Genomic DNA, 16,480 nt, shown 5'->3' with positions numbered 1-16,480 from the left:
AATGGTTTAAAATGGACAATAACACCTTTGGTTGGCCCCTTAGAGGACACTGTGATTGAATATGCCGCCATCTTACTGGAAGGAGAAACCACTATCATCTCCCAGCTTTTCACTTCACTCTCTCTCCCCCGCCCACTCACCTTCCTGCACCTAACACCTTCTAGTTTGTACTCCTTCCCAAAAGACCATAACACATAGGAGCAGAATTAGGCCACTGCATCATAGCTGATTAATTATCCCTCTCAACACCATTCTTCTGCCTTCTCCCCATAACCTTTGATGCCCTGACTAATCAAGAACCTACCAACCTCCGCTTTAAATATACCCAATGTCTTGGCCTCCACAGCAGCCTGCGACAATGAATTCTACAGATTCACCACCCTCTGTCACTTTGCACCTCCAACTTCTAACTTTCTCCCCATTTAGAAAATAGTCTGCACCTTTATTCCTTCAACCAAGCTGCATGACCATATTCCCTACACCATATTCCATTGGCTACTTCTTTGCCCATCCTCCCAATCTGTCTACGTCCTTATGCAGACTCCATGCTTCCTCAACACTACCTGCTCTTCCACGTACCTTAGTATTGTCTGCAAACTTGCTCACAAAACCACCAATTCTGTCATCCAAATCAATGACATACAACATTAAAAGTAGCAGTACCAATACTGGCCCCTGCATAACACCATTGGTAGCCAACCAGAATAGGCCCCCTTTATTCTAACTCTTTGCCTCCCGCCAGTCAGGCAATCTTCAATCTCAATAAATAATAAACAAAAATTATTGAGAAGTTAGAGGATTGGGAAGATTTTAAAAACCAACAGAAGGCAACTAAGAAAACCATAGGAGAGAAAAGATGAAATATGAAGATAAGCTAGATAATAATATCAAAGAGAATACCTAAAGTTTTTTCAGATACTGGATATGAGAGTAAAAGAGAGGCGAGAGTAGATTTTGGACTGCTAGAAAATGATGGTGGAGAGATAGTAATAGGAGACAAAGAAATGGCGGATGAACTTAATAAGTATTTTGCATGAGCCTTCACTAGCTGTATGCCAGAAATTCACGAGTGTCAGCAGCAGAAGTGAGCGTAATTGCTATTACGAAGGAGAAGGTGCTTGGTAAAGTGAAGGGTATGAAATAGGTAAATCACCTGGACCAGATGGACTACACAGAATCAGAATCAGGTTAATTATCACCGGCACATGACGTGAAATTTGTTAACTTAACAGCAGCAATTCAATGCAATACATAATATAGAAGAGAAAAAAAAATAAAAATAATAAGTAAATCAATTACAGTATACATACATTGAATAGATTAAAAAATGTGCAAAAAATGGAAATGCCGTATATTAAAAAAAGTGAGGTAGTGTCCAAGGGTTCAATGTCCATTTAGGAATCGGATGGCAGAGGGGAAGAAGCTGTTCCTGAATCGCTGAGTGTGTGCCTTCAGGCTTCTGTACCTCATACCTGATGGTAACAGTGAGAAAAGGGCATGCCCTGGGTGCTAGAGGTCCTTAATAATGGACACTGCCTTTCTGAGACACTGCTCCTTGAAGATGTCCTGGGTACTTTGTAGTCTAGCACCCAAGATGGAGCTGACTAGATTTACAACCCTCTGCAGCTTCTTTCAGTCCTGCAGCACCCTAGGGTTCTGAAGGAGGTAGCTGAAGAGATTGTGGAAGCAATAGTAATGATCTTTCAAGAATCACAGGATTCTGGAATGGTTCCGGAGGACTGGAAAATTGGAAATGTCACTCCATTCTTTAAGGGTGGGAGGCAGAAGAAAGGAAATTATAGGCCAGTTAGTGTGACTTCAATGGTTGGGAAGATGTTGGAGTCCATTATTAAGGATGAGGTTTCAGGGTACTTGGAGACAAAATCAGCATGGTTTCTTTAAGGGGAAATCTTGCCTGTTGGAATGCATTGAGGAAATAACAAGCAGGATAGATAAAGGAGAGTCAGTGGAAGTTGTTTACTTGGACTTTCAGAAGGCCCTTGAGGCTCATGAGGCTGCTTAACAAGAGCCCATGGTAATACAGGAAAGATGCTAACATGGGTACATCCATGATGAAGTAGTATTCTAAAGGGAGGATGAGGCAACCGTGGCTGACAAGGGAAATCAAAGATAGCATAAAACTAAAAGAAAGAGCACATTATCCTACTCCTGCCCCTGACTAGAACATCATACTGGAAATAATCTAGAGATTACTTCCTTGGAGTCCTACTCTTCAGCCTCTTCCCTAACTCCCTATACTCACTGTGCAGGACCTCTACTCTCTTTCTACCTGTGGCATTGGTGCCAATGAGCACCACAACCTCTGGCTGCTCACCCTCCCTCTTGAGAATCATTTGCAGCTGCTCTGTGACATTCTGGACCCTAACACTGAGGAAGTAACACACCATCCTGGCTTCCCATTTGCAGCTACAGAACCTCCTGTCCATCCCCTTAACCATCGAGTCTTTTATCACTATCACTCTACCTAACTTTACCCTTCCCTGCTGAGCCTCAGAGCTGGCCACAGTGCCACTGGCCTGGCTGCTGCTGCTGCTGCTGCTGCTGTGCCCTGACAGACAATCCCCCCAGCAGTATCCAAATGGGTATGCTTGTTGCTGAATGGAATGGCCACATGAGACCCCTGCACTGACTGCTTACTCCCTTCACTTCTGGTGGTCACCCATCTACTATCTGAAGCGTAAGCACAAAATACTCTGCAGATGCTGGGGTCAAAGCAACACGCACAACACGCTGGAGGAACTCAGCAGATCAGGCAGCATCCGTGGAAACGAACAGTCAACGTTTCGGGTCCTGACGAAGGGTCTTGGCCCGAAACGTTGACTGCTCATTTCCACGGATGCTGCCCGACCTGCTGAGTTCCTCCAGCATGTTGTGCGTGTTACTATCTGAAGCCTTTGCTGCATGTGAGCACCTCAGTAAAAGACTCATCTATGAGGTTTTCAGCCTCCCGGATGGTCCTAAGTACATCCAGCTCCAGCTCCAGCTCCAGTTCCAGTTCCCTGACCTTGTCAGTTCGGAGCTGAAGTTGGATCCACTTTCCTCCACATACAGTTATCAGGCAGACCGTTGGGTACCCTGAAATCCCACATCTCGCAGGAGGAGCATTCCACTGCCTGAACTACCTTCCTGCCTACATTTGTTATAACTCTAATTTCTCAAACTTAAGTTCCAGCCTGCGCCTGTTCTCGCCCAAGCCTGTTGAGCCAAAGCCTGACCACTCTAACACTGGCCCACTCCCAGAATGGCCACTCCACTTGTATGTCACTTCTTTTTATTGGCCCCTGCTGAGTGTCTAAAATATCATGATGATTTCAAAAGGCCGAGCTCCTTTTAAACCTCGCACAGCCGCACCAATGAATGAGTTCTTGCGATGATTGCAACCCACCGAGAAACAATTAAACTGGGAAGTTAACACATTTCCCAGAACCTTCAAAAAAAGATTTAAATTTAAGACTATATTTTAATCAAATGATTGAAATTAATACCATATCAGAAGAGCAGATAGTATGACCGTGGACACTAAAGTGAGAGTTTAGATGGTGTGGTCAAGTCTTTGAAGCAGGTCTCACATAGATAAACTTGAGAGAAAATTGTATCTGAAATTAAAATAAAATGCAGTAAAATTCACCTTTAAAATATTTGTCACCGTGGGCTCTGCACGCAGAATAAGACCGGGATTGGGCTGAATGCTGGCATTTTCAGCAGATTTTAATCGCGGAGCTAATTCTCTATCTGCTGTCCTGTAATGTGAAAAAGAAACAAACTTAAAAACAAATTCAGCGAGAGTGATAAAGTTTAACATCTAGTTAAAAGATGCATATTTCTTAACAAAGACTGCCAGTAATACAGAAGGAAAATTTGTAGGTTATTTTAATAAGAAACACTAGGGCTTGGACTTTTCCAACAATGCCAGAAGTACTGCTTGGAGATTGCAGCATTTATTAACCTGTAAACATTAGGCAGTCTGTTAAGCCAGCTGAACCTACACCAATTTAGATCTGCTGCTGTAGATACGAAGAGGAATAATTGCAGGAAAAAAGGCAAAATTTGGCTGTATTTTTAAAATTTCATTTCTAAAATTATTTTAGAATATGTTACACACTTTATTTTAAGGTTCTTGTATGTTTTTGAATCAATCAGTAAAAAGGATAGAACACAAAGAGAGACCATTTGATCTTTCAACTATCCTGGCTCTTTGCAAGTACAATCCTGCCAGTTAAACTCTTCACCCACTCTTCAGAGCCCTGCTAATCTATTTCCTTTCGAATACAGTGGATTCCTGTAATTGGGACATATTGAGATCAGTACATTTTGGCCAATTAAGTGGCTGCCCCAATTGGCCGAAGTTTCACGGACATAGTTAAAAAGGTATTAAAGAAGGCAAACTGAGTAATAAATTATTTATTTAAATGAACTACAGAACAAATTAGAACACCCCCAATACTACTGCAGTTCTATAAAACTGTGTATTTGATCCCAATAGATCACCACGTTCTTTTGACTGTAAATGAACCAGTAATGCAGATAATGGGCTGCCTTCATATACTGCTGTCGACGACGGCATCCTCTAAATCTTCATTTTCATTGTAACATTTTAGATGATTGTTGATACCCTCAAATTCTCCATAGTTTCAAACTTGTTGAAACACAGAAACCCTACAGCACAATACAGGCCTTTTGGCCCACAAAGCTGTGCCGAACATGTCCTTACCTTAGAACTACCTAGGGTTACCCATACCCTGAAGTAGTGAAATAGTTGCATTTTCACTCCGAGCCGTTTCTGGCATCTCCAAGCCTGAATGCCTGAAACTGCAGTGAGCGAAACAGTTCTGAATTGTCTTATTGCTTATTTCTTGCCAACTATCAGTGACAAAAATCACTGCTTTTGAACACAAACACATGCAAGTGATGCTACTTAAAAACTATTCACCTGAAGCACAGTGCTGTGTCTAACAGCCACGCAAGTGCACATGATTGATGTTAGCTAGAAACTGTTCGGGAACAGTCTTCTGTCCCAATTAAGTGTCTCAAATAAACACAGGGAACACGGGCTATTTTCTCGATTAGTTTTTGTTCTTTAAGAGTTGGCCAAAATAAGTGGTTGCCCAATTAACCAGAATCCACTGTACTTATCCTGTTTTCTTATGAATAAATGAATCTGCCTTCACAGATGTCACTGGCAGCTCATTTAAGATTCCAACCCCACACAGCATAAAGTTTATCCTCCCACAACTGTTCCTTTGGTTAACTGCTTTTTTTCAATGTCCTCTGATACTTCATTTTCTGCTAATGGATACAGCCTCTCTCTTACTCTGTCGACAAGTGTCATGATTTTAAATAGCCAAATTTGATCTGTTCACAACTTCCTCTGTTACAAGACAGCACTTGTTCCAGTCTCAACATGTAATTCACCTGAATTCCTCCTCTCTGGGATTGTTCTAATATATACATTTCTCCCGCACTCAGTTTCTAAGGCCTTCATAACTAAAGCCCAAGATCCTGTATGCATTTTTAATTACTTTCTTGACCTACCCTGTCAAATTCAATTAACCACGTACATATGTTGCACCTTTTAGAACTTAATAATCTGCGGTCTTTTTCCTATTCTTGATCTTTCTATGCATTAAATGTTATCAACCCCATTTATATCTAATTGTAATCTAAAACCAAATCCAACACACAGTTCATCCTGCCTGTGGCCATCAAACTTTACAACTCCTCCCTTGGAGGGTCAGACACCCTGTGCTGATAGGCTGGTCCTGGACTTATTTCATAATTTACTGGCATAATTTACATATTACTACTTAACTATTTATGGTTCTATGACTATTTATTATTTATGGTGCAACTGTAACGAAAACCAATTTCCCCCGGGATCAATAAAGTATGACTATGACTACTATACTATGACTACTATTGCACTCTCAAGTTGGTGCCATTTGTAAATTCAGAAATTGTTCCCTATATCCCAAGTTTAAATTATTAATATACATTAAGAACAATAGTGATACCCAGTTCCAGCCCTTGTGGAATGCTACAATCAATGGTCAATTTACAGGTCCACAATCCCTTATCCAAAATCGTTGGGGCCAGTTGCATTTCGGAATTCAGAATTTTTCGGATTTCAGACCCCCCCCCCCCCCAAACCAATACAAAAAAACCTGTATACTCAAGTCCCTTATTTAACCTGTCCTAGTGAAGTGGACTTTAGGACCCAGCGGCGCACCAAACCTACGCACATCCTCCCATATACTTTAAATCATCTCTACATTACTTATAGTACCTAATACAATGTAAATAATTGTTATACTGTATTGTTTAGGGAATAATGACAAGAAGAAATTTTATTTCCAACAAAAACATTCAATAAAACATAAAAATATACAGCTTCAAACGAACCGAATCAAACACATGGTAAATGACTTATTAGAATAAATGTAGAATGTCACTGTCACTAGAAAACTTCAGTAACTTGTCTTTCTGTTTATTTTAATCATATACAGTGGTAGTTCCAACACTATTTTCTTCAGTAAGATGCAGCACAAACACACCACGATCAAGCTTATGCAATAACTCCACTTTCTGCGTTACTGATAGAGAAGATTGCTTCTCTTTTTCTCATTGTTACCCATAGGGGTATCTGCAGCTCTTTTTGACATTTTCACAGTGAAATTAAACACAAAGTCAACAGTGAACACAAAGTATCAGTGAACAGCAAATGCACATGTAACCAGTACGAGCGCTGAACAACAACTGACGTCTGGCGGCCTCTGCTAGTGCTGCCATGTCATACCTGAGTGACGTCAGCTGTTGGCGCGCCAAATAAGCCTTGTTATGACACGCTCCACGAAAAATACTTCGGTTTTCGGAACCTTTTGCATTTCAGAATTTCGGATAAAGGAACGTGCACCTGTATTAGGTATACCAGCTCGTTAATGCAAATATCTAATCAGCCAATCATGTGGCAGTAACTGAATGCATAAAAGCATGCAGACATGGTCAAGAGGTTCAGCTGTTGTTCAGATCAAACATCGGAATGGGGAAGAAACGTGATCTAAGTGATTTCGACATGGAATGATTGTTGGTGCCAGATGGGATGGTTTGGATATCTCAGAAACTGCTGATCTCCTGGGATTTTCACCCATAACAGCCTCTAGAGTTTACAGAGAATGATGTACAAAACAAAAAAAAAATCCAGTGAGGGACAGTTCTGTGAATTAAAACTCCTTGCTAATGAGAGAGGCCAGAGGAGAATGCCCAGACTGGTTCAAGCTGACAGAAAGGAGACAGTAACTCAAATAAGTGGTGTGCAGAAGTGACCACTTTATTCGGCACAGGAGTTTCCTAATGAAGTTGTCACTGAGTGTATGTCAGAGATATTTATAAATACAAAGCATTTTGATAGCTGACTTGGGCTGGGGTGGAGGAGGGGCACTAGTGGTACAGTTACCATCTTTCTCCAGCATTTCTACGATCAACGCTTGTTCTAGCCATAATGCTTCCTTGCCTTAATATATAGAAGGACTGTAATATTTGCTTCAAGGAAATTCTTGCCAGGGATGTGCACATGCTGACCATAGGCTTAGTGCATATACAACAGATTAGCCAGGCTGGTGGGCCAGTTTCAGGAAACACTGTGGCTATGATTCTGAAAATTCTAAGTAAATTCAGTCTTCAAAAAAACTATTCACCAGCGTATACAATCCAGGCTTTATTCCATAAGGTATTTTTATTAAAAATAAAAATAATTCTACATGCAAACGCATATGGTAAAATTAAAATTTCTTCTACTCCAAAATAAGTTAACAATATTCAGTCTTTCAATATTTGCACCCGAAAAAATAAGGTAAACTCAAATCACAAATTTAACACAATGGGGTTTACTTACTTGTAGCTTTGTCTGGACAATCAAATTAAACAGAAAACCAGTTATTTCTCTTTTAACTACACAGAAAGAGTTTGGCCCATTTCCCAGCTTCCCAAACTTCCCCATTTCCACATCCAAGATGAGGGCAACTCTGAACTCTGCTGCCAGAACACAACATTAACAACTGGTCAATCTACCTGAAGAGGGTACAAAACACTTCCATGCAGACATGTCTTCAATGAGGCTTTAGTTTCTAGTAAACGAAAGGGCAAATATAATAAACACTTTTATTTTATAGGGTTCAATAAAATTATCTTCTCCTTGTCAGCTGGCAGTGTTGCCTAATTTCTACTATTAGATTCAATTAACAAACACACCTCAGTGCTGTAAAGTCTATCCTAAGTGATTCATCAATGAAATAAGTTTTTCTTTTCATAAGGAACAAGATCCCATTCAAAGCACTAAAGCAGAATATTTTCTAAAGGTTAATATTTCAAGCAATCTAAGCTTGCCAGTTGTTTTTAACTTGAGGATATTAATCTCACAACCAATTGCAAAAATGATGTCCCATCTTTGGAAGTGGAATGCAATGCACCATAACACTGGAGGACAAAAAAAACCAGCATTTCACCTTCCCTCAAAATGCACAATAGACAGTACCAGTCCCACCTTTTGTTAACCAGGTTTTTCATGTTGACTTCTGAAAGCAATCCCAATTTTCCACATTCCTGAAGCAGGAGACTGACACAGTCACAGCTATGAGAAAAACAAAAATACATCAGTCTACTGGTTTTAGATTAATTAAACCAAACCTCTTTGCAGTGGCAGTTTTTATTTTCTTACCACGTAGCTCAATCCCTATCATCTCCATTGCCTCCAGCCTTTTTTAACTTTGCACTTTGTTTTGCTGTATGATTTAAGGACTTTTAATAAAGGGTACAATCAGGCAATTTCACTTTGTAAATGTGCTTGAAAGGATGAAGCATTATGAAAGCTAAGAGTTAGTTTCCTTGCTTCTCAAGATGCTCTAGCCCTAGCTTGGAAGATCAACACATGCACCTGCAACAATGAAGGGTCTTTGCCAGAAACATCAACTGTTTATTCCTCTCCACAGATGCTGCCTGACCTGCTCAGCTCCTCCAGCAGTGAGTGAGTGAGAGAGAGAGAGAGAGAGAGAGAGAGAGAGAGAGAGAGAGAGAGAGAGAGAGCGCGCGCGCGCGCGAGTGCGAGTGTGAATGTGAGTGTGTGAGAGACAGACAGAGACAGAGACAGACTGAGGGTGACTGAGATTTTCTGGATTTCCAGCATCTGCAGAATCTCTTGTGAATATAACCTGCAACAAAGCTAAGCCAGCCCAGGAACCAGGGGTAAAACATAATTGTTCATACTATTGTCTCATTTGATATTTTTGCTTCAAAACTTTCCAATTGCAGGTTGATGGAACTTAGAATAAATTTGGCATGGTCTAGATGAAATGAAGGGCTTGTTTTTGTGCTGTGGTGCTCTATTACTTTATGACTCTAATTTGTTAACAATATTAAAACAACTGGATTGTCAAACACAAGGAATGCCTCTCAACTGGTACTCTCAAAATCTTGTCAACTTTCTCTCAAATAATTTGCATGCTATCATCTACTTTCAAGGGCAAGTCAGCTCCCACATTCACTGCTCTCTATGGAGTATAGTCTAAATTGTCTGTGCATAGCAATAGGCTTGTTTTCTCCGATTTTATAATTAGTAGTAAGATATTGTCTGTGTTCCAATTGCACATCATTATTAATTCTGAATATCTGAATAATAACTTTATCACATATTATTTTTTCCAAACTTTTCCCACGTTCAGACACAATGATTGCAGCAGTTTGGAAGCATTGACTATTTCTTCCAAAACATTTGCAAGTATGTTTTCCAAATTTAATTAAATCTCAACTCACAGAGCCAAATTTGCCCATTGGTATCAAGAAATGCTTCAGCCAACAAAACCACAAGCAAATATCTCCACACCACTTGTTGCACTGTGATCAACATTTTAATTATACATCAAAGACGCAACTGTGCATTTTCAACCACTAGATGGCAATAAGTATTATGAATCAAGTAAATAACTGCCAAAAGTACATGCAGTCAGGTTCCATAAAAGTGATGGCAGGTATTCTAAAAGATGAGAAGAGACAATGTGGCATAATAACTGCAATTACTTTGATAGCTTGCTTAAACTATATGAATGTGAAGCCAAACTAGATCAAAATGAGAAGACTTGAACTAGCTTACTGTGGATTCATTATGTGCAAATCTTTAGACTGGATTAGATTTTGTTTAATCTCAATGCAAAACTCAACCTTTGGCAGCTAATAACACTTTCCTAAAAATTTAATACTATACGCCCATCCTTTTTCTGCTTGCAGCAGAAGGGATTAACTTCAGCAGCTCAATTCACTATTTCCTTTACATTAATCCTTTCTTAACCTAAAAATTATACTCTATCCATCAACCAAACTTCACAGGAGGATACCGCATTCCCAAGAGCAGGGATCAAGTTATATTATTAATTAGTACGTTAACCAGTTTTCAGGTGGGGCAGTATTATGGCTTTCAATAGCTGACTGCTTAACATCAGAACTGCAATCAATGCTACCCAAAATACTAATCCGCCCAACTCTTATGTAACAAGCGATCAAAGGTACCATCATGAATCACAGTCACACTGAAGGTCCCTCAGGCACTGTGGCACAGCTAGTGGAGCTGTTGCCTCATCTCCAATGACTGGATTCAATTAAGACATGCAATTTGGTAGGTTAATTGGGAAATGAAGATGAGCCCAAATGTGTAGGTGAGTTGTTGTAGAAACTATTGAGGGGGTGGCATGGAAAATAAAACAGGATTTGCATAAATCTAAGCTCTGTGGTTGGTGCAGACTTGTTGGGCCAAATGGCCAATTTCTGTGCCAGGTGACTACAAAGAATCTGATCAATCACTTACTTGCATCGCTGGTCTGCTTTGTCTAAGAGTGGAGTAAGCTTGAGCAAAAACTCAAAGGCAGTGTTGACATCCTCAGTGAAGTCCTGTGTCCAAAAATAGCATAAATATTAAGAAACATCCAACTGACTTCAAGCTATACATCTGCAATTTTTGTGGTGGATAATTGGGGAGAAGCCAGGCAGCCAGTAGCAGATGCTCCCTTATCTGCAATTTGAAATAATTATTGCAAACAAGAAATCAGTAGATTTTGCAAAGATATACTGAACTAGGGCACAGATTGGTCACTGATTTCACCGAATATCATTGTAGACAACCTGTTCCCATCGATCAAACAAGCACCAATCTTTGAGTGTGTTCCATAAGTGAATTTTATTTTCTTTTGGCGTTAATGAATGAGCAGGGTGGTGGGACAAGGTGAAATATAATTCAGTGGGTGCAGATCTGCTTGTAGTAATAGCATGTGTTGTAAATATGTACATGGGAGCCATAGGATGCATTAAGATTTCTAGAAGGTATTTGTTCATTACTGCAGAAAAGCTCATGCTGTTGGAGACAGCAATTTGGTACAGATAGAAATTGGCTAGCTAACAGAATACAGAGTAGACATGAAGTTCCTCACTGGAAAGAAGCAAGTAGTGTGTCACAGGTGTCAGGACTTGGGCCTCAACCTTTTATAATCAATATAATGGACTTGGACAAGAGGACCCAAAGTCTAGTTGCTAAAAGCGTCAATGACACAAAGCTAGGTATAAAAGTATGTTGTGAATAGGACACGAGGACAGTACACAGGTTATGTATATAAACAAAGACCTGGCAAATGGTATGTAATGTGGTAAAAAAAAATGTAAAATAGTCCATTTTGTGGAGGCGGAGTTAAGATAGCGCTAAATGGTGACCCTTTTGCTTGCATCTTTGGAAACGGTTCTATTTCCATCTTTAATATCTTTATTTTTCTCTTTCAGGGGTCTTTTGAAGACCCTGACCTGGAGTTAACGCAGACTTCAGTTCTTTGCGGGAATGGGACTTGTTCTCGAGGTTTCAAGAGTGGCTGTTATCTGACATGCCAAGGGTTCGGCCTGAGAGTCTTGCTCATATTTGGAAGCCTAAGATCTCCGGGCTCTGGAGACAGGCAGATCAAGGGTCGGTGTCATGGCGGGAGACTCGTGTATCGTCGGGGAGGCCAGAAAATTTGTGGGCCCAAAGACCCGAGATCTTTGTAATCTTCAGGCACAGAGCTTGTAAAAAGCAACGAAATGGACTTTCAACATCATAAACCAGCGGGTTGTTGTTATGCCTCCCACTTGATGTGAAAATGGGGGACACCTCCCTCTGCCTTATTAGGGAGAGAGAGAACCTGTGGTTTGTCGAATGCCGGATGAAATACAATAGTCTTTGGGGTAACTGTAAGTCTGTGTCTTTGCTATTGCTTTGCTCACGCTTGTGCTCGGTGGTGGTGCTGATGCTTGCTTTTTTTTTGCCGGTGGGGGGAGGGGGGATTGTTGCCCACTGCCGATTACACGTGGGGAGGGGGGAGCTGGAGGGGACACTTTGGGGTTCTCACGTTTAACTGTTGTTCAATCTTCGGGGCACTCCTCTGTTTTCGTGGATGTTTGCGAAGAAAAAAACATTTCAGAATGTATATTGTATACATTTCTCTGACATTAAATTGGACCTTTTGTCACAAAAATAAAAAGGAAACATTATTTAAATGATAAGAATTCGCAGAATACTGAGATGCAGAGGTTCAGATGATCTTAATTCATGATTTGTAAAAGGCTAGTAGGCAGGTACAATGAAGTTTTAGAAACATAAACATTGTTGATTGCTAGAGGAACTGAACAGGAAAGTAGCAAGGTTATGCTTGTTACTTAGGATGCAGGTGAGACCACATCAGGAACACTCTGCGGTATTTAAGAAAAGATGCTAATGCATTGGAAGCACTTCACAGAAGGTTTACTAGACTGATATCTGGAATAGGCTAGTTGCCTGATAAGGGAATGGTGGATTGGTGAGGTAGAGGGGTAGATATGGAGAGGAAATTACTTCTTGTGGCAGAATTTAGAAGGGTCAAAGTTTAAAAATAAGAGGTCACCCATTTAAGACAGAGATGAGAATGTGGCTTTGGAGTTATTTCCTCAAAGGTTAGTGGAAGCAGAGTCTATGGATATTTTTGAAGATAGGTACTTGTTAAGCAAGAAAGTGAAAAATTACAGCAGGTGGGTAAAAGTGTGGAGTATACTAATATCTGTCATGGCATGAATTAACAAAAGAGGCCTGTGAGGTCAAAAGGCTCCTCCTACTAATCCTATATTGTTTCCTTTGGCTGAGACACCTGGAATCAGGGGATCATGGGTTGCTAATCAGGAAGAAATGAAGGGAAACTTCTTCACCCAACTGCTGGTGAATCTTGGGAAATTACTACTCTAAAGGGGATGTGGAGAGCCAACTCACCTACATTCAACACAAAGATCAATCATTTCTTTTAGAATTAACGGAAACAAGGAATACGGGTGAATGCAGGAAAGTGGCAGTGATCAGCCATGATCTTATTAAATGGCACATCAAGTACAAAGAGACAAAGGGCCTCTTGTGGTTTTTGTTTTGAATGTCAGAAAGTTTATGCTGGTATCATAACAGTGGGGTTAATTGCAAAAGAGCACATTTCCTCTCTCCATCACCGTGTTCTTTGCCCTTTGTTTCTCTCCCTCCCAACTTTCCTAATTCATCATAACTTCAAAATACATCACCAGCAACACATCTCTGATAACAGAAATCCAGCTCAGTGTAACTTTAGTAATCAAAGATCAAAAAATTATCAGGATAATCAGGATATCAAAATGGTGGATTTTTTTAAAAAAACATCGTCTTTCTTACAAGTCTACAAAATCTTGTATAAACTGAAATCATCTACTTCTTTAACTTATCTTGTTATTCCAACTTTGTAGCATCTTAACGGTGGGTCCTGGTTCTTAAACCAGAATGCTGTAAGTAATATAAATTCTTCTGGCTACTGATATTACCCAAGTTAATGAATAAACTCTTCTTGAGCTTCATGAAAATGGCAGAGTTAGTCATTGAAACGTCAGTTATAATTGATATCTGTACCCGGCTGGAAGCCTGAGAGGAATTTACTTGTCATATATGCTGGGAAAGCACTAGATCCTTTTTCACTTACCTGAGTTACTTTGAAAAAAAAAAAAAAAAAAAAAAGAAAACATTCATAAAAAAGACACCTTAAATCAAAAACAACTTACTTTATCACCAAGAGGGTATTTCTTAAGCTTCAATAGTGCCTGTGGAATCTGGAAAGATTAGACTCCAGGTGAATATATAATCACAACTATATTCAAGCAGAGTTCCAAAGTTGTTTTTAACACAAAAACATTGTTTAGACTACTTCCATGGTGTTGAATGGAGCTTGATGACATCATGATGGAAGAGGAAGATGAAATGGTTTAAGTTGAGAAGGGGCTGTTTTTTTGTGTGGCGTGGTGAGGAAAAGGAAATACAAAGAAGATGTTGGATAGAAGTGCGGTTAAAACAAGTTGCTGAACGCTGCCAAGAAAGCACAGAATGTTATCACTGGACAACGTCAGTGTGGTGGAAGAACGAAATGGTCCAAACAACGCAAAAACACAATTCTGGATTAATCTGCTTGCTAACGTTAAAGCAAAGAATCCAAGTTTACTTCCACTCTGCTAGTGCATTCAAATCATGTGTACAGCAAGAAAATGAATCTCATTGCTGTATATGGTGACATATATGTACTTTGCTAATATATTTACTTTGAAGTTTGAACTTTTGGGACATTCGAGAAAGATTGCATCTGATTTCAATTAAGAGCAGCAAATGCATCCACCGTCACAAAATGATGGAGGAACTCATCAGGTCATGCATTATCTGTGGAGGGAAATAGTCCACGTTTCAGGCCAAGACCTTTCATTATGACTGGAGATGCAGGGGCAGAAGCCAGAGATAGGGGAAGGAAGGTGTACAAGCTGGCAGGTGATAGGTGAGACCAGCTGAGGAGAAAGATGAGTGGATGGGTGGGTGGGGATGAAGTAAGAAACTGGGACATAGAACATAGAAATTTACAGCACATTACAGGCCCTGCGACCCACAATGTTGTGCCGACCGTGTAACCTACTCTAGAAACTGTCTAGAATTTTCCTACTGTTTAGCCCTCTATTTTACTAAGCTCCATGACCCTATCTAAGAGTCTCTTAAAAGATCCTATTGTATCTGTCTCTACCACCATCACTGACAGTGCTTTCCATGCACCCACCACTCTCTGTGTGAAAAACTGACCTCTGACATCCCCACTGTACCTACTTCCAAGCACCTTAAAACTATGCCCCCTCATGTTAGCCATTTCAGTCCTGGGAAAAAGCCTCTGGCTATCCACATGATCAATGCCTCTCATCATCTTATACACCTCTATCAGGTCACCTCTCATCCTCCGTTGCTCCAAGGAGAAAAGGCCAAGTTCACTCATCATATTCTTATAAGGTATGGACTCCAATCCAGGCAACATCCTTGTAAGTCTCCTCTGCATCATCTCTATAATATCCACAAATAGATAGGTGGAAGAGGTAAAGGGCTAAAGCAGGAGGAATATAATGGGGGGGGGAGGTGGAGGGGGGGAGAAGGTGGAAGAGAGGGAAGGTGGAAGAGAGGGAAGGTGGAAGAGAGGGAAGGTGGAAGAGAGGGAAGGTGGAAGAGAGGGAAGGTGGAAGAAAGGGAAGGTGGAGGGGAACCAGAGGGAAGTGAAGGGCAAAAGAGAAGGGGGTAGAAATGACCAAAGTTAGAGAAATCAATGTTCATACTCTCAAGTTGGAAGCTACCAAAATGAATATAAGGTGTTGCTCCTCCAGCCTGAGTTTGGCCTCATCATGGTAGTCAAGAGACCATGGACTGACATGTCAGAATGTGAACGGAAAGTTGAATTGAAATGGGTAGCCACTGCCTTTTGCAGTGGACAGAGCAAAGGTGCTCGTTGAAGTGGTCCCCTAATCTGCATTGGGTCTCACCAATGTAGAGGAGGACACACTAGGAGCACTCATATAATAGTTACGCCCAACAGACTGGTAGATGAAGTGAAGCTTCACCTGGAAGGGCTGTTTGGGGCCCTGAACAGTGGTGAGGGAAGAGGTGTAGAGGCGTAGAGGCAGGAGTAGCACTTGTCATGCCTTTAACGATAAGTGCTAGGAGGGAGATCAGTGAGGAAGGACAAGAGGAGAAGGGAGTTACACAGAGAGCAATCCCTACAGAAAGCAGAAGGGGAGAGGGAGAGAAAGATGCACTCAGTGGTAGGGATGCTGGAAATGACCAAAGTTACAGAAAATTATGTGCCTATTAGATTCCTCTTTCTTCAGTCCTCTACCTCTTCCATCTATCCCCTCCCAGCTTCTTACTTCATTCTCCTCCCCTACCTACTCACCTGGTCTCACTCATCTCTTGCCAGCTTGCTCCCCAACTCCCACATTCTTATTCTGGTTTTTGCTCCCTTCATCTCCAGTCCTGAGGAAAGGTCTCCACTTACAAAGTAGACTGTTTATTCCCCTCCATTGATGTTGCTCTGACTTGCTGAGTTCCTCCAGCATTTTGTGTGCG

The 16,480-nt window shown here is 40.8% G+C and overlaps 1 protein-coding gene across 4 annotated transcripts in view; it reads right to left on the bottom strand.

Moving 5' to 3' along the window:
• med24 (mediator complex subunit 24) overlaps positions 1-16,480 on the bottom strand; it is a 75,608-nt gene that overhangs the window by 38,586 nt on the left and 20,542 nt on the right. For 3 of the 4 annotated variants that reach the window (XM_072249872.1, XM_072249873.1, XM_072249874.1), the window contains 4 exons: positions 14,122-14,169; positions 10,868-10,950; positions 8,558-8,644; positions 3,650-3,761 (listed from right to left, as the gene is read on the bottom strand). In XM_072249872.1, coding sequence (XP_072105973.1) covers positions 3,650-3,761; positions 8,558-8,644; positions 10,868-10,950; positions 14,122-14,169 — 330 coding nt within the window. The remainder of the gene's footprint in view (positions 1-3,649; positions 3,762-8,557; positions 8,645-10,867; positions 10,951-14,121; positions 14,170-16,480) is intronic. The other variant, XM_072249875.1, reaches the window with a different exon arrangement.

Source organism: Mobula birostris, chromosome X (assembly GCF_030028105.1).
Source record: "Mobula birostris isolate sMobBir1 chromosome X, sMobBir1.hap1, whole genome shotgun sequence".
Classification (NCBI taxonomy): Eukaryota; Metazoa; Chordata; class Chondrichthyes; order Myliobatiformes; family Myliobatidae; genus Mobula; species Mobula birostris.
The sequence above is the reverse complement of the archived record's forward strand: the minus strand, read 5'-3'. Positions and strand labels throughout refer to the sequence as shown.